General features: G+C 43.0%; 1 protein-coding gene and 1 long non-coding RNA gene across 3 annotated transcripts in view; one reads left to right on the forward strand and one right to left on the reverse strand.

The window, feature by feature from the left end:
• LOC306960777 overlaps nucleotides 1-24,153 on the forward strand; it is a 590,186-nt gene that overhangs the window by 484,945 nt on the left and 81,088 nt on the right. The window lies entirely within an intron of this gene.
• The window catches only part of LOC306959830 (netrin receptor UNC5C-like), a 529,449-nt gene that overhangs the window by 211,664 nt on the left and 293,632 nt on the right, over nucleotides 1-24,153 (reverse strand). For both annotated transcript variants that reach the window (XM_079552054.1, XM_079552055.1), the window contains exon 3: nucleotides 1,761-1,904. In XM_079552054.1, the coding sequence (XP_079408180.1) occupies nucleotides 1,761-1,904 (144 nt within the window). The remainder of the gene's footprint in view (nucleotides 1-1,760; nucleotides 1,905-24,153) is intronic.

Below are 24,153 nucleotides of genomic sequence, written 5' to 3' on the forward strand. Positions count from 1 at the left end.
ATCCAGAGGTTCCCACCCCTACTTACAACTGCAGTGCTGCCCCCTGCTGTCCTGACTCCTGAATTCTTGATCATTGTTGGCTTCTGTTGACTGCTGCCTCATTAATATGCACGACATCGCTCGTTAATATGCATGACGTCATCAAAAGTATCGATATCGGAATATAAAGTATCGTATCGTCCCGCAAAACATCGTGATTTATTAGAAAATCGATATATTGTCACACTCCTGTCTCTCACTCCTTATAAGTTTGGGTGAGCGCGTTTACATCGTGAAAGTAGTATTCACCTTATTTTGGTCGTAACCTCTGCTTTACATAGTCTAGTTCAGGTGGCCAACTAGTCAGAGACCAAGAGCCGAAATTTTCAACCTTGATCCTGTGAAGAGCCACAAAGGCACCAACTATTAGCGAGATTCCGGGGCGGTAGTTTATTGTGATTAAATAGAATGTGACCGTTTTATTTAATCACAATAAACTCTAACTTTATGCCTGGCCTTTTGCTTTTTTTAAAAATAATTGTGTTAGATTGAATGGTTTTACTCCTCACCAAGATTGAAATACATGTATATTAACTGAAATTGTGTGCTTTCTGCTCTGACTGAAACAGAATTAGATTATTATTATTATTTTATTTTTTTAATGCTGGGGTGTGTTTGTATGTGGGGCCCTGCCCACTGAGCCCCCTTATCTGATTCGCCCCTGGCCTGTGCGTTCAGTGCCTGCAGCTTCGTCCTGACTGGACTGTGCAGAGAACGCACTCTAGGCTGCATAAAGTTCATAAACTTTAACCAGGAGCCTCTGGAGGACGTCTGAGAGTCTGTTTTATGTTACATTTGTTACAGTTACTGTCACATGTGAAAGGAAAGTCAATGACTTTGCGTATTTCCGTGTTACGATGTCGCGCTTCGCATCATATGCTTCAAAAGAGCTCCGCTTTTTTCCATTTCCTAATTTTGATCTTTTTCTGTGAATATGAGGCCAAATTACATCAAATAAAGAGTAGGCTGATCAGAAACCTGAAAAGCACAGAGGCTAATCCTAGTGCCACGATCTGCCTGCCTGTTGTTCAACCTACATCCCGCTTTGAGTGAGGCTGCACGGGCACCTTTTACACGCCGCCTCGAAAAGGAGGGAGATACGGACTCTCATTCATGTGTAGAGATGGAAATAGGGTCTGTAGGACGATGGTTGGATTTTTGGTCAAAGACTGTTACAGTTTATGGGAAATATTTACCAACTATTTTGCGAAGAGCCGCATTGTATTAAACATATCCAATCATGCAAAGAGCCGCACTCTGATTGGCCAAGAGCCACATGCGGCTCTCGAGCCGCATGCGGCTCGAGAGCCGCGGGTTGGTCACCCCTGGTCTAGTTTATCGTATTTTATTGGGGCTGCTCGCCACGTTTATTGACAAAGTCTCTGCGAAGCCCAATTTGTTCATCTTTAGCGAACTGTTGGCTGCATCGTTGCCTCTTACTGTGGACTGTATCTGCAGTTTGTCAGTATGAATACATGAGTAACCTCAGAGACGCTGCTTTATTGAGCCGTTATTCATGCATTTACTTATGTCAAGTTGTTTGTGTGGTTTAGCTTCAACGGTTCGGCTTGGAAAAATGGACCTTTCAGAGTCATAATCGGCAGAAATCGGCTAACAAGACGTCCGTTTTTGTCCTTATTTAGTGCATGTTTCTCAGATATCGTCACATGAACGAGCCGTATACTCCAAAATGATCGTCATGGCGAGGACGTGGTACTCACAGGCGACGCGGACGTGGGCCTTCCGACTCTTGGTGGTCCCAGCTGAGCTCCAGGCCACGCACTGACACCAGTAATCCTCCGGTCCGAACAGCTCCTCCACCTGCTGCCTCGTGATCTCGATACTGGCCTCCCGCACAACCAGACCTGCCGAACAAACACGCGGTTAGATCACTGGAGGATTGATCACGATCTGGGGGGGGGGGGACAATATGTCGTCAATTGTATTTTGTACCTTCTTGTCATGATCGTATCACAGCTTGTTATCGTACATACACAAACATACGTATTGCATCGAAGTACTTCATTTCATTGCTTGAGTAAAAGTTCAGATACTACTAGTCAAATGTTACTCCAATACCAGTAAAAGTAGCCCAGTCAAATGTTTACTTCAGTTAAAGTACTTAAGTTTTTTTGCCGTAGAAATCACTGAGGTATTCAAAGTGTTGTGTGAATACCAACTTCACTCTCTGTACAGCAACATGATGGAGACAAACCCTTCTTCCTTTTTGTGAGTTAGTGGCATTGACAGTACATTGAGCGTCAGCGCCACCTACTGTCCTGGAGCGTGCAAATAAGACTCATACTGTAAATGGGACAAGATTTGCTGCTGCTTGACTTTTTACTTTACAAATGTAGTGGAGAAGAAAGTAGTGGAGTAATCATAGTAAAATACTACTCAAGGAAAGTGTACATCCTCAAAGACTACAGTACAGTACTTAAATGATATGTACATTTACTTTGTTACTGACCACCTCTGTTCATGAACAAACTGACACTCAGAGAAAAGACCTTTAAAACAGCTCTGCTTGAGTTGAAGTCTCTCCATGGCCGAGTGTCAAAGTACATCTCTAACATGTCAGAGTCACATGAACCATCTCAGGCTCCGTTTTTCCAATAGAACCAGTCAAACCAGTCTAAATGACTACTACGGATCTTATTTTCCTTTGGGAGCAGCAGGAGCACAGCGCACCTCCTGGCTAGCAGAGGCTGTGCGCACTGTTAAGAGCTAACGGATCTTTACACTCATGGTCTACGGCAGGTGATCCCCAGTGTTTAAGCTCCTAAAACTACCTAAAACTCTTGAACAGGGGGCATTATCTGTATTTTGACTATGCTACAATAGGCTACGGCTCTTTACTGATGAAAAGTGCATAGAAGACCACAAATTCAACAAGTGCAAGGGTATGTAGCTGATTGACTTATTGACTTTACTGGTGATTATTTCTCGTTTTCATATGATTGGATGGTGAGAGTCTTCTGTCTGTCTCATTGTCGGCATTGATCGAGCCGCTAAAGTTAGCTCCTGTCATCCTCGTTGGACTAGCACTAGTGTGCAGCTTTCAATGTTGACTTCCCTTTCGGCAACATGGATTTGGGCAGTCCTGTTCTAGTCAGACTAGGAGGGAGATACGACTTTCTGCAAATACTGCATCCATCCATCCATCCATCCATCCATCCATCCATCCATCCATCCATTTTCTTCCACTTTATCCCGGGCCGGGTCGCGGGGGCAGCAGCCTCAGCAGAGATGCCCAAACTTCCATCTGTTCTGACCCCGAGGCGACAGCAGGCCAGCTCGGAGACATAGTCCCACCAGCGTGCCCTGAACCTTCCACGAGGCCTTGTCCCACTAGGACATGCCTAGAACACCACCCGCGGGAGGCAACCACTGCAGCTTAATAAAATTGGTCCCATAAACCCATCCAGACACGCAGGGCCGGTCCTAGTCAATTTGGCACCCTGGGCAAGATTGAACGTTTCCAACACAAAGATCCGCAGGTCTCTATGACTTTCTGTTCCAAAGTTATGTCCGAAAATCAGCGATGTAGATGCCTGGAGCATGGACCTCATGGGGTTCAAAAGTTAAAGTGCAATTCAACGCCCCCTCCAGCAGATGGCGCCCTAGGCGGCAGCCTGGGTTGCCTATGCCCAGGGCTGGCCCTACAGACACAGAGTGAAAAGTCCAGTAATGGTGTGAGGCAAGATCAAAAACTCAGTCCTCTGTACCAACTTAACATCCTTACGTATAAAGTTCTGTGAAATCTTTCTCCAGATAAACTGTTTGTAACGTACTGTATTTGCCACAGCTCTAAGTAACTTATTTCACAGTGTTTTGGAAAGTTTACAAGCTCCCCTTTTAATCTTTTTTGAAATAACCAGAACATATATCGAAGCCAAAGAACAAAAGATGCTGTGAAGACACTTTGGCGCCTCGGTGTTCACAAAGTCTGCAAGAAAACTTTTAAAATAGCTCCAGTCAGTTTACATGTAACGGCAGCTTTAATAAAGTCTCTATGGCACCGCGCATTGCATTACTCCCAGAAAGAAAAGCACAGAGGTGAGCCCACAGTCTGTATGCAGTCGGCCGATGGCAATTATCTGATGACACAGACATACTGCACTCTACCGGGCCACTTACCGGGCAGAGGAACGAGAAGCCCGCTGAGAGACACGAGTTCACAAATAAAAATCGAGCCAGTTCATCCCGTGGTGACTATTGTAGCCACCGCACTAAAGCCATTAAACGGTTGCATTTTTCCGACCAGACTTGCACAACTCTGTGAACTCTGTGATGCAGTATTTATCCACGCTTTCCAACTTTTTAAGGAGTCAACCTTTTAAACTGTTGAATATATAGGGTCCCTCCTGTCTGTGTGGCGCAGAAGTTGGAACTTTCTGAAATGAAAAACTGTCATGAGTTTTAATAGGGAGGCGATGCTAAACAATACATAGCTGGAGGCCTGGTGTGTGGCGATGTGAGGCTTATGATGGAATCTGGAAGGGTGTTGGTGGTGACTTATTTTGCTTGCCAATGCATACATTAGAGACGAGCAGCACAGAAGTTGGAATGATTCAGCCTGAAAAGTTGAACATTAGCAGTAGGACTGGACACTTTAAACAAAGCATCTGGGGTGTCCAATGTCCATATCATCCTCCATCCATTTTCTTCCGCTTTATCCGGTGTCAGGTCACGGAGGCAGCAGTCTGAGCAGAGATGCCCAGCAGCAGGGGTAGGCAACGTCAGGCCCGGGGGCCAAATCCGGCCCTCCAGCATAGCCCCTCTGGCCCTCAAGATGATTTTGAGAAACAGTATTACAAAAATCAGAGAGTACTTTTAACATTATTAGAGTTAAATGGGAGAAAAAAAGGTAGAAATACTGTCAATACACCCGATTAGGTCATATAATATGTACAACACTGGCATTTGAAAGAAGTGCACTGGGACAAGAATAGTTTTAAGGAAAAAATGATATAAATCTACTTGAATTAACAGATTAAATCTAAGGTTTGAGTAGATTTGGTCTGGTCTTAGACAAGATAAAACCTCTAGTAGTAGTTTTCTTAATTCAGATAATTTTGTGTCATAGCATTTGTATCTTGGATTAGTTCAAACCGACTCAAATTCAACATAGAAGAACTTTAATTCAAGCAATTTTAAGTCATTTATCTCATTTAAGATGGTCATTTTTCCTGTGTTGTGCTTTATAATCAGTGGCTTCAGCCCTCGGTCTGTCTACAATAAAGAAAATCGGCCCCTCCGCCAAGAAAACTTGCCTACCCCTGGACTACGGTATGTGTCGTCTCCCCGTGTCCCCCCGAGGCCTCCTCCCAATAGGACATGCCCAGACCACGACCAGGAGGCACCCGAGCCACCTCAGCTCACTACTCTCAACATGAAGGAGCAACAGCTCTACTCTGAGCTCCTCACCCCTACAGCCACATGCAAAGGAAACTCATTTCAGCCGCTTGTATCCGCAATCCTGTCCTTTCAGTCAGATCTCATGACCATCGATGAGGGTAGGAACGTTGATAAACCGATAAATCATGGTTATTAGAATTCATGGTTAAGAATTCTAATATCGTCGACAGGACTGAGTTGATTGGGTTTAAGATCTTTTTGCTTCAATCTTCAGAAGCTGCTTCAGTCAAAATACAGTAGTGGAGAGCAAGAAGAAGCTTCTTAGCAACGAAACGTCCTTACCCAACCCAGTGGAATGGGCTATATACTGATGTGTCCACGGATGAAGGGCCATAGATTGGTGGTTAGTGCCTCAAAACCTTCGACTAGCAGAGGTTTCAATTGTGCCCTATACCTTTATTTATGCTTAAAACCTTCATGACAGCTCTCTCAGTAAAATGTGAGTTGTTAGGTTAGAATTATGTAGAATTATTCTACTTTCAAATAAAAAGATAATCTCTGATGATGTGCACTGATTCAGCGAGAAGGCAAAGGGCCATCCAAAATTGGTCTGAGGGCCCCGGGCCACACTTTGGACACCCCTGGGCTCTTCCCATTGAAAATTAGCAGGTCCCACAGAAATGAAGCGATAGCTCAAGATTTCATAAAGAACACTGAGTAAAAGTTTGGATGTGACTGGAGCAGGTTAACCCCTTAACTCCCACCTGAACCGAGCACATTTTCTCCAGTTTGGCTTTACCCCAGTCCAAAAGCTTCTGGAAAAAAAGCTGTGAAAATAGAGACAAAACCGAGACAAAAACAATGATGGAAAAGTGACAAAAAAGTGAGAAAACATTGACAAAAAAGTGACGAAAAATTGATGAAAAAGCGGCAAAAATTTCACAAGAAATGGACAAAAAAATAATGAAAAATGTGACAAAAAATGACTAAAATGTGACAAAATGTTGCAAAAAAAATACAACAATATGATAAAAAATTGACAAAAATTACAAAAATTTGACAAAAAATGACCAAAAAAATGACAAAAATTTGATAAAAATGTGATAAAAAATGACAAAAAAAATGAAAAAAAAAGTTACAAAAATGAGTTGACAACCCAACAAAAAAATGATGGAAAAAAAATCTGATAACGTGAGGAAAAAGATCCTCTCGGTTCAGGCGGGAGTTAAGAGGTTAAAAACATTACTTGAGATGGTACGACCGATCTTACTGTCCAGGAGGAAGTCACGTGGGGACATCGTGCATATAGCCCATTGAGTATATTTGACATTTTAACTGTTCTTAAAATATACTTATCGAGTCAATGATGTCATTAATATTAGCATGATTGGTGGTTCTCTGTAGGAATCAGATCAGATTTGAGTAAAGAAGACTGAATGTGATGTAACGACTGATCAGGACTACCCAGTGTCTGTCATTTAGCCCCAGGTTAAGCCTCTCTCCTGAGTTGCTTACCGCTAATGATTCTAAAATGTGTGTTTACGTGACTGTGAAGGTCCACACAACACCTCGGCAGGCACATACAGAATATGATTTCCATTTTTCCAGCTACTTTCATTTTCTTTTTGTTACAGCAGCAGCAGAGAGCGCAGACAGTTTGACACTGCAATACCGAAAGCAGAAAGAGAACAGCACAGGTAATTATAACCAGCCACCACCACTAGTACCTCCAGGGACGTGACTGCGAAGACCCGTAGTAAGCACTTTAGTACAGTTAGAAAAAGGGGAAGGGACAGACACTGACTTCCAATGAGGCGCGGAGCCAATGCCAGAGTGAACCGCGACTAATGGAGTCAGACTAATGTATACGGAACATATGGGAGCGCACTTTAGGAGGAGCTGGGAGAAAAAAAGGGATGTGCGTTTTTACGGCTGCCCCATTACACGGGTTATTACGGTAGGAACAGTCAAATGTTTAGGCAGCAATTATGGTGTATTATCAGTTTGAATACAGTATACTGCAGGATGCTGTGGCACATTGAGAGGGAAGCCATTGCTATTAGTTAACATGAAGGAAGTGTACGTGACATAACTGAGGCCGAAAGACTGTGAATACTGTAGAAATTATGTTTTACGATTTATAATACCAAATAATGTCTGGCTAAAAGCCTGGCTCCCTGTCTGGTCTTTGTGCATGCGTTCAGTCACGCAAAACGACCATTTGGCCTCTCCCAGTATATTCCTATAGCTCCAAACAGGGTGAAGTTAGAAGCGACCAAGCTCTTCCACGGGCACAAAGACCAGACAGGTAAGTATCAACTCGTCTAAGCTCAGGCAAGAACATATCACAGTATGGAAAAAACAGTGGCCTGTTCCTTTAAGGGACATGTAGTTTAGTTAGTTAGTTAGCTAGTTACCATGAAAGCAAGCTGCTGTAGTGAGAATGCACAGACTAGCTTGAGCCGTCTGGTGTCCCATTAGGCTTTTAATCAATGCCCAGAAGACCGGCTTCCTCCTTCTTCTCCTCTAGGCTCCTCTCGCACCAAAGACAATAGACCAAAAGGTTTGCTCCTTCCACCAACCTTCTATTGCATTACCATCCCAGTCTGTGGCGATCTTCATTGTACCACTGTCCTGCTGTCCTCCTGTCCTGTCTTTCAGATGTTCACCTATAAAAACTCTTAAGAAATCTTGCATCACAAGAACTTACCATGGACTAACTGTGTGTGTAAATTCTCTGCATGCGTAATAAATAGCACACATAAAAAGACAATACTTCTTCAGCTTTTCCTTTAGATTGAATAAGAAAATCCCCAACAGTCCCCAACTGACGGACCTGGGTCCAGATCCGGACCTCCAGAGGCCAAAGCCTTTTCATCCTCTGAATATACTTAACTGCTAAGGCTGAATTAAAAATTATCCTAATAATTTGAATAACATAGCAATAAAATGGCAACATTATTGATTCATTGATCAGCTCTGCTTTACACAGATGTATAAATATATGCTCATGTTTTAACATTTTAAGATCAATTACTGCATTATGTCTGGACCCTGGACATGTGTCGAAGGTAACGAAAGAAAAGTTTGCGGACCTCGAGCTGATTTAGTTTGGGGACCCCTGATGTAGGAAGAGCAGGTTGCACCATGTTATTTTCCCAAAAAACAAAGGAATGTTGCCATTTATTGTACAGCATTTACACTAAAGACAATATGCCACCTCATATGTTGTGACCCGGCACTCCGTCCAGAGCTCTGAGGTTTGCTCACCAGCTCCCTGTCTGAGTCGGTGGTGTCGGCATGAGTTCTGTATCGCTGTTAAAGCTCCTCTATGCTTGGCTTGTTACAGTCAAAGCAAAGCGGCAACATCTCCTTCACTATAACAGTTTTGTTATCCAAAAGCAATTAGACGGCTGGATGACTGAATGGTTGGATAATGAAGTGAACAACCTTTTGCACTATACGGGTTAAACTTCCGTCCATCCATCTATCCTGACTGGAGTTAGATTTTCATACATTTTTTTCACACAGTTTGAGCAAGTGAGTAACATGGGAGATTCAGTCTTTGGGGCATGATTGAGTTTCAAAGCATCGTAATGTGAAACGCGGATTCATTATCGGTATTGGATCGGAATTGTCACTCGTATTGCCCATCCCGAGTGCTTTTCCACAAATAAAAATGCTAGTATTTTATCCTATTTACTGGGTGAAATGTTTTTAAAAAGGTTGAGTTAGTACCAACTGTGCCGGATCGCTGTGTGCCAGAATCAACAATCTCCCCTCAGCAAGTTTGTCGAAAAGCATCAGTCGTAAGTAAGTAAACTCCCCGGACTCCTGGCTCTCACTTGTTCCCTGCAATTTGTGAAACGGTGGCTGCTCTTAACTTTCTGTGACTTCTGTGAAAACTGCACCGCACTCCCTTTTCCCCCCCAAGGCTCAAATCCACTGCATTGTGTTCGGTGTGTCTCCTATAATGAAACACGGCCCACTATATGTGTCAGGCTAATGCGTAAGCTACATCTCGGAATGGACGGCAGAAGGGGAACAGCGGCGTAAATTGAAAGGAGATTCGAGTTGGTAAACACTGGGGCTTTGGAGAGCGCGTCGAGTTGCCTTTCCCGGCAGAGGAAAATCAATGTTTATAATGATAGAATGTGTCCCGTTTATCACAGGAGCGGCGGCTAAGAAGATACACAAACCTGAGATGGCCCCGAGATTACTTTTCTGGAATCGAGGGTGGACAAAAGACAAAGGGGGAAGTCGCAGAAAGCTGTGGTGATGAAGTCTGGGTTGTGAAACAAAGCACTGAGTTGTCTTAAAGCAGGACCGAGCAGGAGCAAATAAAAGAGACTTTGAAGGCTCTTTTTGAAGAGGAATTACAGAAATATTAGGGACAAATTGTGATGCAGGTTTTCCATCACTAAACCGGTATTTTCAAAAAGATTTAATTTAAAGAGACTAGATGCAAGTCAGGTAATTTCTTACTCACTACTGCCACCTCAGGTCGTATGCATAACTGCAGCTTCTATATTAAGCTCGTGCATGACGGCAATTTGTACCCGAAGTAACAACTTTTTGAGTGCAGGATTTTAGAGGCAGTTGTGGTGAACAGGTCTGAGCTCATTCTACACATTAGGACATGGCTGGAACATGTAGGGTAGTTAGTTTTAACATTTTTAAACTCTGTATAGTCCCTTTAACCTTATTTTCCATGGTTATTAGCTCAATAAATCCAGTTAATAATTAGAAGCAAATACTTCTGAACAAGACAACTAAATATTAAGTCAACCCTGTCTCCACATAAATCCGCACCCTAAGAACACTTATACAATCCTGCATTACGTTAAAGCACGAGGTACTTTTGAGTTATTTACATTTATAAATTTGTACAAATAGTACATTCAGGAATAAAGCTGTCATTTCCATAACAAAAACAGATGTGTAGCAATATTTGATAGTGATACACCTCCTCAATGATGATCATTGATGAATTTATGAACTCCAATGAATACAAGATCCCAGAAAAGACTGGACCGACAGCGCCACACACAAAACTAGTGATGAAGTCTTTGTGATCCGTTCATTTCATTTCATTTCATTTCATTACAAAAGACTGTCTCTTTTTAAGGTAAAATGACAATAACACCAGCCAGATAACTAACACGCAATCGACACACTTTTTTATGTAAATCATCGAATACCACAATGGGACTGATATTTACACTTTGAAAAACATGTTTGTGAGCAGTGTTAATTTTGACAACATATTTTCATTTAGTTCTAGTCTTAGTCTTTGTTAGTCGACTTTGCATTTATAATATTCAGGACCTTGATTAAAAATGATTAGGGCATTTTTAACCAAGGGCATCAAGGTCCTCTGCTTCATGGAGCTGCTCCCACATGAACAAAACAAAGACCTGTTAATTTGGCAGTGATTGTAAATTATATGAGGCTCTTTCAGATTGTCAATAGAAGTTTGGATGATTTTTCATTTTTATTTAGTCTTATTTTAGTCGACTAAAATATCTGGACATTTTAGTCTCATGAAAAACTTTTAATAGTGTTAGCCGAAATATCACTTTGACTAAAATTACGACTAAATATTTTAGTCGATGAAATTAACACTGTTTGTGACTGTCTGACTTTCACAATAGTACAAAAACCTTTCACTTGAGCCGTCTTTTCCATTGTTGGGCTGATTCTTGTGTTCGTTTGGGGGAGTTCTGGGTAAAATTCACTGGAAAAAAATGATCTGGCTCTTTTCACAATTGAGATTCAGTTTGAACCGTTCGCCTTTAAGAGCCGTTCAAAAGAGCCGTCAGTCATGAACGACACATTACTAACAAAAACAGCACTCATATGTACAACAACTTCTGTACTACCTCTGGAGGTATTTATATCACGAATACAGACTGAGCATCACGTATCAAAGATCAAATGGAGCTTCAGCATTCATCGCATCAATCATCCAATCATTGCTTCATCTCAAGCCGCACCTCCATGACAGCCTACCACAGCACTTGCACATTCCTGCTTCGTTCACTGCCTCGGCCGTTTCCCAGCGTGCTGCAACCCTCCTCCGCCCCTCTTCCACTCATGTCTACTCTGCTTTTCGAGGCTTGTCGCCACCTCAAACCTCATCCTCTATCACCACCAGTGTCTCCAGACTCTCCTACATTGATTCACCACGCCCATGTCTTTCACATCCGCGCCAAACATGATTCATGTCCAATAAAACTCTTCTAAAGCCGCTTTGTTTCTGTGAGTCTTTGCAGGTTGTCAATGATTTGTCAGCTAACGTTATGCAAGCTCCACAGCCATCAACAAAAGTTACCGAAGGCCTGAAGTTCCCACCACAGAAGTACTTGGCAACCTGGAATTGTTGGAATTGTTTCTGTGTACACTGTGATTCATCAATCATACAATTATATCACACAGTTAAAACCCTTGCGCTGTACGACATGGACTTTTGCACGAAGCATAACCGATATGACGACTCTTTTGGTCATACTTGGAGCGCTGAAGGTCCGTCACTGTCTTTTTTGGACCAGTCTCCCTCATAATTTCTCACAGAGACATGACTTTTGCTTCCATACGTCACATTTAAACAGCTCTATAAGCGTCTTCTTTTTTCTCTCACCTTGTCCCGGGACGTCCTGCTTCACTTCCCTGTCGGTCAGCGAAGGACACTCCGCACACTGTACATTCTCAGGCGCTCGCACACGTGCACGCACCTTACTCAAACGTGAGGCTGCAACCGCCGATGATGAATCACCCCCAGGGACACGGCAGCGATGCACGTATACACAGATAAGCACCAGACTGTCGGCCCTCAAGCGAGTCACTACAGGCCCTGCCCGCTGAGCGCAGGAAACCACTCGACCTGAAGAGTCCGGGTCCGCTTTGACATATTATTCAGCCAGCGCGTCTTCATCCTTCGCTCTTTCTCTGGTGGTTACTCATCGTCTACTGCTTATGCTCAGTTTGGGTCAGTAGAAGTGGGTTATGTCAAGAAAACATTCATTTGGTCCCACTGTCCGGTCATCAATACAAGAGCTTGGTGAAAAATCTACTCAGCGCTGAGTCTTTTGACATTGCAGGTGCTCCAGTTACGTTTTTTTGATCAGGCAGTGTATTTTGTTCGATCAAATCACCAAGATAAGGAAAGCTCCGTCAGACAACTGCTCCTGTGATTTTTACAATGTATGGTTCTCAGTTGGTTGTTCGTGGAAACCAGGGTCTACCCTTCATTCCCACACCCCTCCATTGCGACGTCCCGCCAATCCGACACTTTTGATAACCCCCATTCTGAGGGTAGCCTGTTCAGTTTGTAAACTCCACTATCCTTAACCCTGCCAGCCAATTTCAGAACAGCCAACCCCATATTGCCATTATTTTAGATGATATTCTGACTACTTATCTGATGTAAAGCCAGATTCTGAAACAATAGACTGTCTACTTTCATCAGTAAAAAAAAGTATTTTTCTAGCTTGTGTCTTTCTTCCATAATCACCAGTTTCACTGAAAATGCCCGTTTCTGACCAAAAAGCTGATGCTTGATGTGTGACTTTGTGACAGTGACTTGGACGCTAATATGTACTGCTTTAGTGCTATAGGCGCTATATCCGGGGGAGCTATGTCCAGGTTAGCATTGTTAGCATGCTTGTCGGCGGCTTTTTTCGTTTGAGCCATGGATGTAACCCCTGCTGCCTTCATCCTCCACCACTCTTACTACGAGAACCACCGCTAACCAAAACCTGTTCAAGTGTAAGTTGCCTGTATTTTTCCTCACATTTCGCCATTCTCCCTCGATCTTCTCCTACTCTCGTAGCCGTTGTCCTCCCCTCGTCTGAGATCATGCTAAGATTAAAACAAGTAGCTGTGGTTTCTACTTCTACCTGTGATCGAGCAAAGAGCACTGCTGCCACCTGCTGACTCAATAAAATAATGTTGCATGAGGCTTTACTGCACCGGTTCCCACTGAAAAACATAATTGACATCCATAGACGTCAATGGTAGTCAATGAGTTAAAGCAATAACTAGTTTACCTTAAATCCTTTCCGTAGTCCCTCTGGGGTAATACAGGTGTTAATGGGATGATTGGGGGGTCTTTCATCTCCCCCTGGCGTCAGAAAACTACAACTGCAACTTAACTGCCACCGGACCGGAGCCACCAATACACACTAATGGAATCACGAAGAAGAAGCTAACAGGCTAACGGGCAAAGCTAACTGCGGGCTAAGACCACTTAAACAGTATTTACAGCAAGTTTGAGTGAAAAAAATATTTCCATTGGATGTACAATATCCCTCTGTGTATTTATGTGCAGGAAAAAGTATAAAATCTGGTTGTTTTGATCATGATTTCATCTTTTTTGGCTTATTCAATGCTTATTCACAACAACATTTGAGGAAAAGACAATATTTGACATAATATTTTACAAGTCTAAGTTGTATTTGGGTTGCGGCTTGTCATCCCAGAGTGATTGCGATGCTGTATACTTTTGTAAAGTGCTTCGTGACCTGGGTTTGTGAAAACACCATAAAAATAAATGTCCTTTCCTCTTCCCTCGAAGGTACATGACATTTTACATTACTGAGAGTCAAAATTGATCCTATATGTCCTCTGCACAAATGATACTTCGTTGAAATTTTCCTCTTCAAATACCAACTCACTTCCCGAGACGATTTTTTTTTTCCACGAGAAAAAAGCCGAAGAGTCAAAGTGCTTAAAGTCAATTCTCGCTTCCATTTGCCACGCTCCGTGAATGAAAGGTGCTCTGGCCCGGAGCCAGCGAGCGGGCTGAGCGAGTAGCCGAAGATGAAGGGAGAGAGCGGAGGTGCGGCAGAGGTAAAACAAGCAGAAATCAATGAAGACGCGGCGGCGGCGAAGGTGGAGAGGGGGTCACAAATCAGCCGGGCCCGATACTTCCCGAGCTAATGTACGTGTGTGAGCGGGCTATATATGCAGTCACAGGTCAGCGCCGGCTAATAACTGCTCGCACCGCGGCTAATGGAGACAAAGTGGACGCGGGGAAACTGGAGCCGCCGTTAGCATGCTCCAGGAGGTAATGGAGACGCGCCGAGGTCACGCACAAGAGGGTTAAGTAAAGACTGGCAGAGTGCAGTCGAGAGCGCTTAGGGCGAATTCAGGGGGATTTGGCTCGTGTGGTTTAGCAAATGTCAGAGTGGTTTTAGTCAAGTGGGCAGATGTGGGAGGTGCGACACTGCAGGTGAATGGGGGCTGTGTGTGTCTTTGAAACGCTCGCTGTAGATTACTGACAGGAATTGGTTTAACCTCTTACCACCCGCCTAAACCAAATGCACCCTGTCCTCTTTGGCTATTATATAGGCCTGTGTAACACCTCATTTGAAAGCTAAGACCCACAAAACTGATCTTTTTCCTCACGTTGTTGCTGTGTTGTGTCACCTTTTGTATGTTTTTTCTTTCTTTCTTTCTTTTTTTCCATTTTTGTCACATTTTTGTTGAATTTTTGTCACTTTTTGGTTGAGTTTTTTGTCACTTTTTGTTGAATTTTTGTCATTTTTTTGTTGAATTTTTGTCACTTTTTTGTTGAGTTTTTGTCACTCTGTGGTTGAGTTTTTTGTCACTTTTTGTTGAATTTTTGTCATTTTTTTTGTTGAGTTTTTGTCACATCTTTGTTGAGTTTTTGTCACATTTTTGTTGAATTTTTGTCACTCTTTGGTTGAGTTTTTTGTCACTTTTTGTTGAATTTTTGTCATTTTTTTGTTGAGTTTTTGTCACATTTTTGTCACATCTTTGTTGATTTTTTGTCACATTTTTGTTGCGTTTACATCTTTGTTTTCTTCTCATTTTTTGTGGCTATTTTGATGCTTTTGTCCCAAGAAGCTTTTTGATTGACTGGAGAAAATGGGATCCGTTCAGGTGGGAGTTAAGAGGTTAAAAATCTAGTAGCGAGCACCCGGTTAGTCCACACTTGACCCACATAAATTGCCAAGGAAGGGGGGAAGAAAGTACGTTATGAAATCCTTACTCTTTATTAGATGTTTTCTGTGAACTATAAGCATTCAGTATCTACCACACCCAACTAAACGAAGGTCATATTGAGCACCTATGAAAGTTTTGACAAAGCAGAATGTCCACAAGAAGTGAGACTCCGGCAGAGGTGTGCTGGGTAATCGGGAGAGTCGGGACGTTTCCCAGTGGGCCCGGTCGCGGTGCTTGTTTTGGGCCGGCCCGTCAGAATCAAAATAATGAATAATAACAGATGCATAGTTGTGCTATTCCAGGCCTAAAGGCTTTAACTGGGCTGCAGCAGGAGCCATGGGCTGCTGTCCCTGATATAAATTAAGTAACACAAGTGTAATTGTCAGGGAAATCTATAAAATAATGAATTTTTGCATCGAGCTTTTCATTCTTGTGGCAGGGAGACACCATTTGACGTTGAACGAGGGGTGTTTAAGCAGAACACTCCCCTGCAGGGGCCGATACCACATGCTTGTACTCATACTCATACTCATTAAGGAGGTCTCGATACCAGAAACTGATGCCACTTGACGTGTTTTTTTGACGAGAATTCTTTAATGGAAATCCAATATTCCACATAGAGCTGACTTTATTACAGACGACACTCCCTAAATCAGAGTCTGTGCTGGATTTAACCAGAGCTAAATGTTGTTAGTGCTGCAGCGTGGAGTCTGCAGTGTTTACAACAAACAGGCTTATGTTGCTAAACTAGCAACTCTTACTCCCGTTTTATGCCCAGGGGCTTACTCATCTGAAAAACTAACCCAGCGACTAAAAAGTCCTCAGAAAATCCAAAATAAAGAGATACAGCATGTTTATATTGAGCAAAAATGAGCTGCAGGAAAACAATGAAAATGCTGTAGCTACTGGATAAGCTGGAGGTAAAGGCGAAAAGAGACCATTTAGCTGCAGTAATAAGTAACATCTCAATGCTATTGTTTAATAAAAATACATAAATGTTCTGTCTATGATGGACAGAGCAATAAAAATGTAAAATAATATTGAATGAAAAAAAAATGGCATCTGTTCAATACTGATACAACTTCTCTTAAAAGTGTCGCCTACTTTACTTAAGGAAATGTAAATGAGTAAATGAACTAATTACTAATTAACCAATCTGCTGTGAAAAAGTGAGTCTATAAACCGTCACTTCAAAAAGTCTGTTGAAGAAAATGCCTCGTATCGGTCTTAGAAAAAGTGGTGCATCCCTACTCCCCTTAGAGTTAGTTCAAGTTGGTGCAGTCCGATCCAGCGGAGACAAGTGTCCGCGCGAGTAAAGAGGGAAAAAGGCAGTGAAAGGCAGAAAAAGTGGGCAAATAATATACATTTTTATCTCCATAACTTGGTGCTGATTGTGGAGTCGTATCAGGCTCAGACTGTGTGTGCAGCGGCCCATGCCAAAAGAGAAAGCACTTCATATCATAATCTCTATATTTCCAAGCTGAAAAGCCCTGTAAACCGGCACTCTAAGCTGCTGCTAGCATTTAGCATAAAGCTAACATTAGCATTATAGTAAGCATTGCTCGTTATGTGAACACATTTGGGCCGTTGAACCACTTTCCTTCATCCAATGACTCTGTGACTTCTTTTAATAGAAAATACAACGATAAATCAGCATTTGTTAAAGTAGTTGTAGAGTAGTGGGTGAAAGAGTTTGATCCTCTTTGTTTTCCCCCCTAAAACATGACCATTGGATCTGTTGACCTAATTCAGGAACTGACTCTGGGCGCCGCTTTGATTTCTGTTTTTGAAGCAAACTTTCTAACGAAGCGCTGGGTAAATGAATGTGTATCACTAAAATAACCTCAGTCCAAATGTAGAACAACAAAATACAGAATATTGCTTTAAAAGTATCAATGAATAGCAGCAAAGGACCAGATAATGAACAATATAAAGAATACTCATCCCCTTTTGCTTGAGTTCTGTTTGCAAATGATGTCTTTCCATCGACAGAGTGTTGCATATTTCTGCTCTCTCTGGTAAACTGCCGTGTTTATCTTGTTTGCACACGCGGCACGCATTTTAAAGCCATATATACTGGGCATTGTCCACAAAGCGTCGTTTTGTATTCTGCCTTTTGCATCATGCCTTTGAACTGGGAGCCAAAGATACATTGAGCGGCGTGTTTCATCACGAAGCTCTTTTCAGCCGTGCACAGGCCGGTGGGTGCGAGGGGGACAGGGAGTGGGAGGGAAGCATGTCTATAGTCTGGCACTGGTACAGGTCAACGATGGTGCCAATGTATCCGTCAAATGGAATAAAGAGGCAGCGGTGTCAATCCGAGGCAAAACCAAAATGAGGAAATCGCAACAGCTGCAGTTCTATATGGATATATACTATATGGAGTTTAAAAATGTTAAAACTGTTAGAGAATTAACAATGGTGTTTGAGAGGATAGGCAGCAGTCTTATACAGAAGTTTATTTACCATCAGTGAGGGACCCGGAGACATGAACTCGAGACATTGTGTATCATGGAGCTTTGCGCTTTATTACAAACATGAGGTCGTTGACTCATCACTGCGTCCTTTATGCCCGGGTGAGCTGGTCATCTTTGTCATTTCATAGATTGAAACATTGGTATCTTTTGATTTATAAATGTATTGCTGGACTTGTCCCTCCGCTCACTGAGCTGAGGAGCAACAGCAGCTCCAGCCTGCGCTCTCAGGACCTTCTCCTGCTCTCTGTGCCCAGGGTGCAAACAGAACTGGGTAACATGGCCTTTAGATTTGCTGCTCCGCACTCTTGGAATGAGCTACAGCAGGAGTTTCAGTTATAAGAACTTGTATCACTTCATACTTTTAAATCACTATTGAAAAATCTAGAAACAAAGTCTTTTACATGTAGCTGTTTTATCTGAGTGTATTATCTTGATTTAAACTTTAAATTATGCAATGTTTATTTTGTGATTATGTGTGTAAAATTGTAACTTGTATGTAAACCTGTTCCCCTGCATCTTGGCCAGGACACTCTTGAAAAAGAGATTTTTAATCTCAATGAGTTTTATCCTGGATAAATAAAGGACAAATAAAAAATTAAAAAAATTGCGCTTGTCCTACCATTCAAGTCTGTCCATGCTTCCACAGAAAAGGGATATATACCCTCTCAGAGCGTCACACTGGTACACAAGCAAACATTCAGTGGCTGAGAGTGGGCGCCTGAGCACCACAGTCAAGGCTATGACAGAGATAGTCTTGTTCAGTGTTTATCGAGATATTTTCCTGCCTCAATATATCGAACTTCAAATTTCTTATCATGACCCGCCTATCCATAAACATGCCCCATTCTGAGCTCAAATCTACACTCAAACACTATTTTACTGCACCAAAAGTGAATGCTTTTACAATTTGTAGAACATACAAAACCGAGCTTACACAAACGTACAGCAATATCACGATGAAACAAGCGCAATATGAAAAACATTGAATGAAATATAATTGAAAGGACCAAAGCACTGGAGCATCAGGTCCTCCGCCTCTGTTGCTCCTCTCAGTGTGCAGTGGAGGGCTGCTGTGAACAGTAGGACAGGAGTTCAGGCAGAGAAGGAAGGATCACACACACACATCATAATAAACACAGCGTGAGGCCCCTGTTTCTGAAGCTACAAACTCGACATTCACCGCACACAGCAGCCGAACCACATGAAGGAGGGCCCCGCCGACAAAAAGGCAATACCACGCTGTACGCCGCTGCTTCGGGATGGCAAAACGGAAAACGTGTCCTACAATTTAGGCACAAGAGGCTGTCTCTGGGGACATGTGCATACAAAGAAGCGATGCCCAACACGGAGTTTGGGAAGCTAGAGATCGAAACCTGCATGTCAAGCAGGCAGGAATGTGTGAATGTGTACAAGACCTAACGACCACACTGTGAAATACGGTTTGGCCGCTCTTTGATGATTGGCAAATGAGGTTTGTAACACATTTCAGAAGACTTTGGTGTGAACGCTTCTTCGCTGGTTTGCATCCTTAAGAGCTTCATTTCTACAACAAGCAACAAAACAGAAGAGTGTCTTTATAAATTATAATCCAAGAAATTTAGACCAAGCAAAAATGCCACAGATTAGGCTATATTTCTGATCAGCAAAGCTCAGTTTATAGAAATCTTTTCTGACTCAAAACTGCCAAGAAACCTCAATTCAGACAAGGGGTGCTAGCTAAGTTAGCCAGCATGGAAATCTATTAGCTATGAACACATCTGGTTTTATGTCTTAGGTTGATGTAAGGACAGGGAAGTCAGTGCCAAACTGTGGTTATTCTATAGCGCGTTATACCAGCGGTTTCCAACCTTTTTTGTTTCGCATACCCATTGAGTCATTCATTTATACTCCGAGTACCTCCTACACTGAGGATCCTGCATATATTACTACAAAGTGACCAACAAAGCTAAGATGATTCAGTATTTAGTGGTGTGTTCTGTTCAAGATGAAATGGTAAAATGGTAAATGGACTTATATAGTGCTTTTCTACCTTCATCAGGCCCAAAGCACTTCACAGTGAGGAACCAGACACCCATTCACTCTCTCATTCACACACCAGTGTACGCAGACGCTGGGGGCAAGGTGGGTGAAGCGTCTTGCCCAAGGACACACCGACAGTGTGCGCCTCCAGGAGATGGGATTCGAAACCCCGACCTTCCGATCCTGAGACGACCCGCTCGTCCATACACTCTGAAATACTCAAATTCAAACCCTTTAATGAAATAATTCCAAGTACTCCCTGCTAAGTGCTCAAGTACCCCCCGGTGTCCCTGTACCAATGGTTGGGAAACACTGCTTTATTCACTGCCTGACCCCCCCAAAAAAGTCACATTATATTTGGTTGTAGCGCCTTTAGCTTTGATCACGGCACACATTCGCTGTGGCTTTCTGCAAAGTCTTCTCCAGAACATCCCAAAGATTGTCAATGGGGTTAAAGGTCCTATATCATGCAAAATCAACTTTTTGGAGTTTTTAACCATGTTGTTAACTATTTCATTATCAAAAACACCCCCAGAGTGGTTTTTGGCTTCATTCACGCTGTTCTGAGTAATCCTCCTGAATCCTGCTCTCTGAGCAGCTGCTCCGCCCTCTGCTGGAAAACAACTGAGTTCTGATGTTTTTTTTTAAAGGGGGGGGTATTATGCAAAGTCGACTTTTTCAAGCTTTACATCATGTTATTATGTCATTCCCTCATTAAAAACATGCCTGAAGTGTTGCCTTGGCACATTCACGTATTTTTGAGTAATCTGTAAAAACTCTGATGGCGGCCATTTTAGGGATAGGTTTGCCTGAGTCCTCCTAGGAACGCCCCCACCTCCTGGAGACGCCTCCGAGCTTTCGTCACCAGCCGAGTAACCAACCACTGCTCCTCAGCAGAACCCCCTCCCCACTGATGCCACAGACAGCGTGTGGAGGGGGCGTGTCCGAAAGCGTCAGAGGTTCTTAAAGAGACAGAGGCCTATTTCAAGACATTCACTACAGCCATTTGAGAGAGACATTTTATACAAGGCAGTTAATCTAATTTACTGCATTTACAGACCAACAGAAGGTTTGGTCATCATTGTAGTGTGATATAGACTGGTGCTATGTGACTGAAAAAAGCATAATACCACCCTCTTTAAGTAATTTATGAAGCTGTGTTGCAGATGTCAACTCCTTATAACTGCATTGTTCAAGTAACTTCACTTTTTGCTGTGATATTTATATTTCTACTACTGCAAAAGTTGCATCGGCTGTATCAACTCGGGGAAAGGGGGCGGAGTTAACTAATCCAAGCGTTTTGGATTCCGGGTTTGAAAAATACCTCCAGAAAATACTTATATTTATCACAAAAATGAGTACTCCATAGTGGTAGAGGTACAACATATCATATAAATGCCTATACTTTACTTTGGAATGGCCAAAATAGCAGATACAGATCCTTTAAGATCTAGACTTTGTGTTGGCTGATCCAGTTCCTGCTCCCTGAACCACTCTTTTCCAACGTGAGCTCAATGAATCCAGACATTGTCATCTTGGAATAAGCCCGTATGATCAGAGAAGAGGAACTCCATGTTGGAATAACCTGGTCTTTCAGGGTGATCAGGTCGTCAGCTGATCTCATTCTTTGGGCACATAGTGTTGCCGAACCAAGACCTGAACAAACTATTGACAATCTGTGGAGACTTTTTAAAATGTCTTTCCCGCAATTCCATTCCTCGAAGAAAAGATAAAACATTTTTACACAATTCCGCCGCTGATGCACACTGACACGTCCACTTTGTCATCTTCCCTACATCGAGCCCATAATTCCTCTCATATGACCCCAGATTCCCCCTAAACGCTCAGATCCGAGAGCCTCGCCGGCCCAAGCCGCCGCACAAACCCAATCAATATTTTATTACACTTCCATTATGACCGCTTTGAGATAAATTAAGCATAAATTAGGGCACGCTGCGCCGCTGTGAAAATTAAAACGGAGCACAAGTGGTCCTCGAATGCCCCTCGAGCTCGCCAGACATTTTACGAAAACATCTTGAATTTGCATGAGGTCAAAGTAGTTTCTCGGAGGGCCGCGATTGTCTGCGCAGCTGACGGGAGGCTAACAAATGGCTAGCAGCTGCGAAAGGCGAACGCAGATGATGTTGTTTTTGTGTGGAATTTGTGGATTCGAAAGTTAATAATTCATAACAACCATAGCTTTGAGGTGAGTCAGCGTATAAGCTTGTCACCGTGAAGGAAATTTATCAGGGGGAAATCGCAAAAAAAAAGAGCTGAACATCTGCGCGTCGGGGCCAGATACTTCTCAAAACGCGGATGTGGTGGGAGAGATTTCCTGGAGTGGAACGTGACTTAGAGGCCAAACAGGACGGGAGAAGCAGGGAACGGTTCATTAGCGTTAGCGTACGTGGAGAAGGATGGGAAGTCAAGAGAGTTTTGGAAGTTCAATCAAGCAAGACACTGAGGCAAAGCCGTCAACGCTCTTGTCCCAGACACCATTCCCATTCCAAGGTTCATCCTTCAGCTCGGCATGAATGACCTTGAAGCTACAAGTACAAGATCTAGAAATGCGTCACTTTTTCTTCATTTCAAGGAATAGGCCACCGTTTTTACATACTGAGATATGTTCTTACCTTAGCTTTGACGAGTTCTTTAGGACCAGTCTGGTCTTCCCCCGTGCCTTCAGTCACGTAAACACAGCGCAGACGGCGTTAGCATTTAGCCTCTCCCCCTCTCCACTATAACTCCAAAACAGGTCAAGATACCACGAGTCCTCCTAGGAACGCCCCCACCTCCCGGAGACGCCTCCGAGCTTTTGTCACCAGCCGAGTAACCAACGACTGCTCCTCAGCAGAACCCCACTTTTGAGAGAGCAATTTTATACAAGGCAGTTATTCTAATTTACTGCATTTACAGACCAACAGAAGGTTTGGTCATCATTGTAGTGTGCTATAGACTGGTGCTATGTGATTGAAAAAAGCATAATACCCCCTCTTTAAGGAAAAGTTTCGAAGGAAATTGCGGATTATTGGAATAGTTGCAACTCCGCACTGATTTCGCGTTTGCTTGATGCTACGTCAATAGTTGCGATCGCGAAATCCTGGAGGGACTGGTTGTCGGCAGCTTTCATGGGTTTTCCAGTCAGTAGGGAGAGCTTACACCCCCCACCTTATCCCAGGTACGTTACGCGCCGTCGTCCTGGTTCGTAGATGTGTCCTCTGTCTTACTAAAAGAACAATCACAGTAATAGTCTAATCTAAGAAGACAGTATGAACCTTTAACAAAGACAAATCTTAGTTGGAAACGTGTCGTGTGTGGCCTTGAATTTATCAGAATTGTTTAGTCTGTGAGAGATCATTAATTATGGAGAAGTGTCCTTACTGAGCATGTGTGGCTTTTGTGTCACATTTCAGCCTTAAATGTAAGATGTAGGCATGAGGTCAAGCGTGGCGTTGTAAGTTTAAGTGTACAAATGTCCCAGCCTCCTATAGCAAACAAAGATGTTAGCAATCTACAGCAAGTTAGAAATTATTATCTGGAGGTTTGTGGTTACTACCCCCAATCAACTTCTTCCAAACTGGACTAAGAAAAACTAGGATTCTAGGCCATTTCATCTTTTGAGAAAACTTTTCCTTTTTTTTTATTTACAGGGTGGAATGCAGTGGAGAGTTTTTTTTTTTCTTTTTTGGGAGCGGGACGTGACTCGACTGCCCGACGTGGGATAAACAAGAGGAGTGCGAGTGGAGAGGATGAATGATGGATGAGGCCGGCGCACAGAGGAGACGCGCCGCTAAGAGTCCATGCAATATTTACCATGTGTGGGAGATATTAGCGCCGATCCAGGTATTACAAGGGAGTTACCGAGACTCGAATCAATAGAATCTGTGAGCGGGATAAAAAACAAACAAAAAAACACTGTTCGGGAGAAAAAACTTGAGGCTTTGGAGCACGAAATAAGATATACAGTCAATGATTTCGAGAGCATTAACCTTTGAGAGGTGAAACGCATACTGCAGGCCAAAGCCTATACGCTAGCTTTCAAAACCACAATCCATGCATCCTACAAGCATTACCTTTAATGTAATTGACCCCAGGACCTTTTCACTGCGAGTCTCTGCCACTCTTTCTCTCTGACCCACACATGGCTTGCTTTCCTGGGGCGAACAAAAGGCATTTGAGCGGCCATCTCCAGACGAGTTGGCACATCCAGCTGGGCTACCTCTGGCTTTACAACGTGTGCCCTGATTTTAGCCCAGCGGAGGACTGCAGCTTGATGTTTTGCCCGCCC

This window comes from Gobius niger (assembly GCF_951799975.1).
Source record: "Gobius niger genome assembly, chromosome: 1".
NCBI lineage: Eukaryota > Metazoa > Chordata > Actinopteri > Gobiiformes > Gobiidae > Gobius > Gobius niger.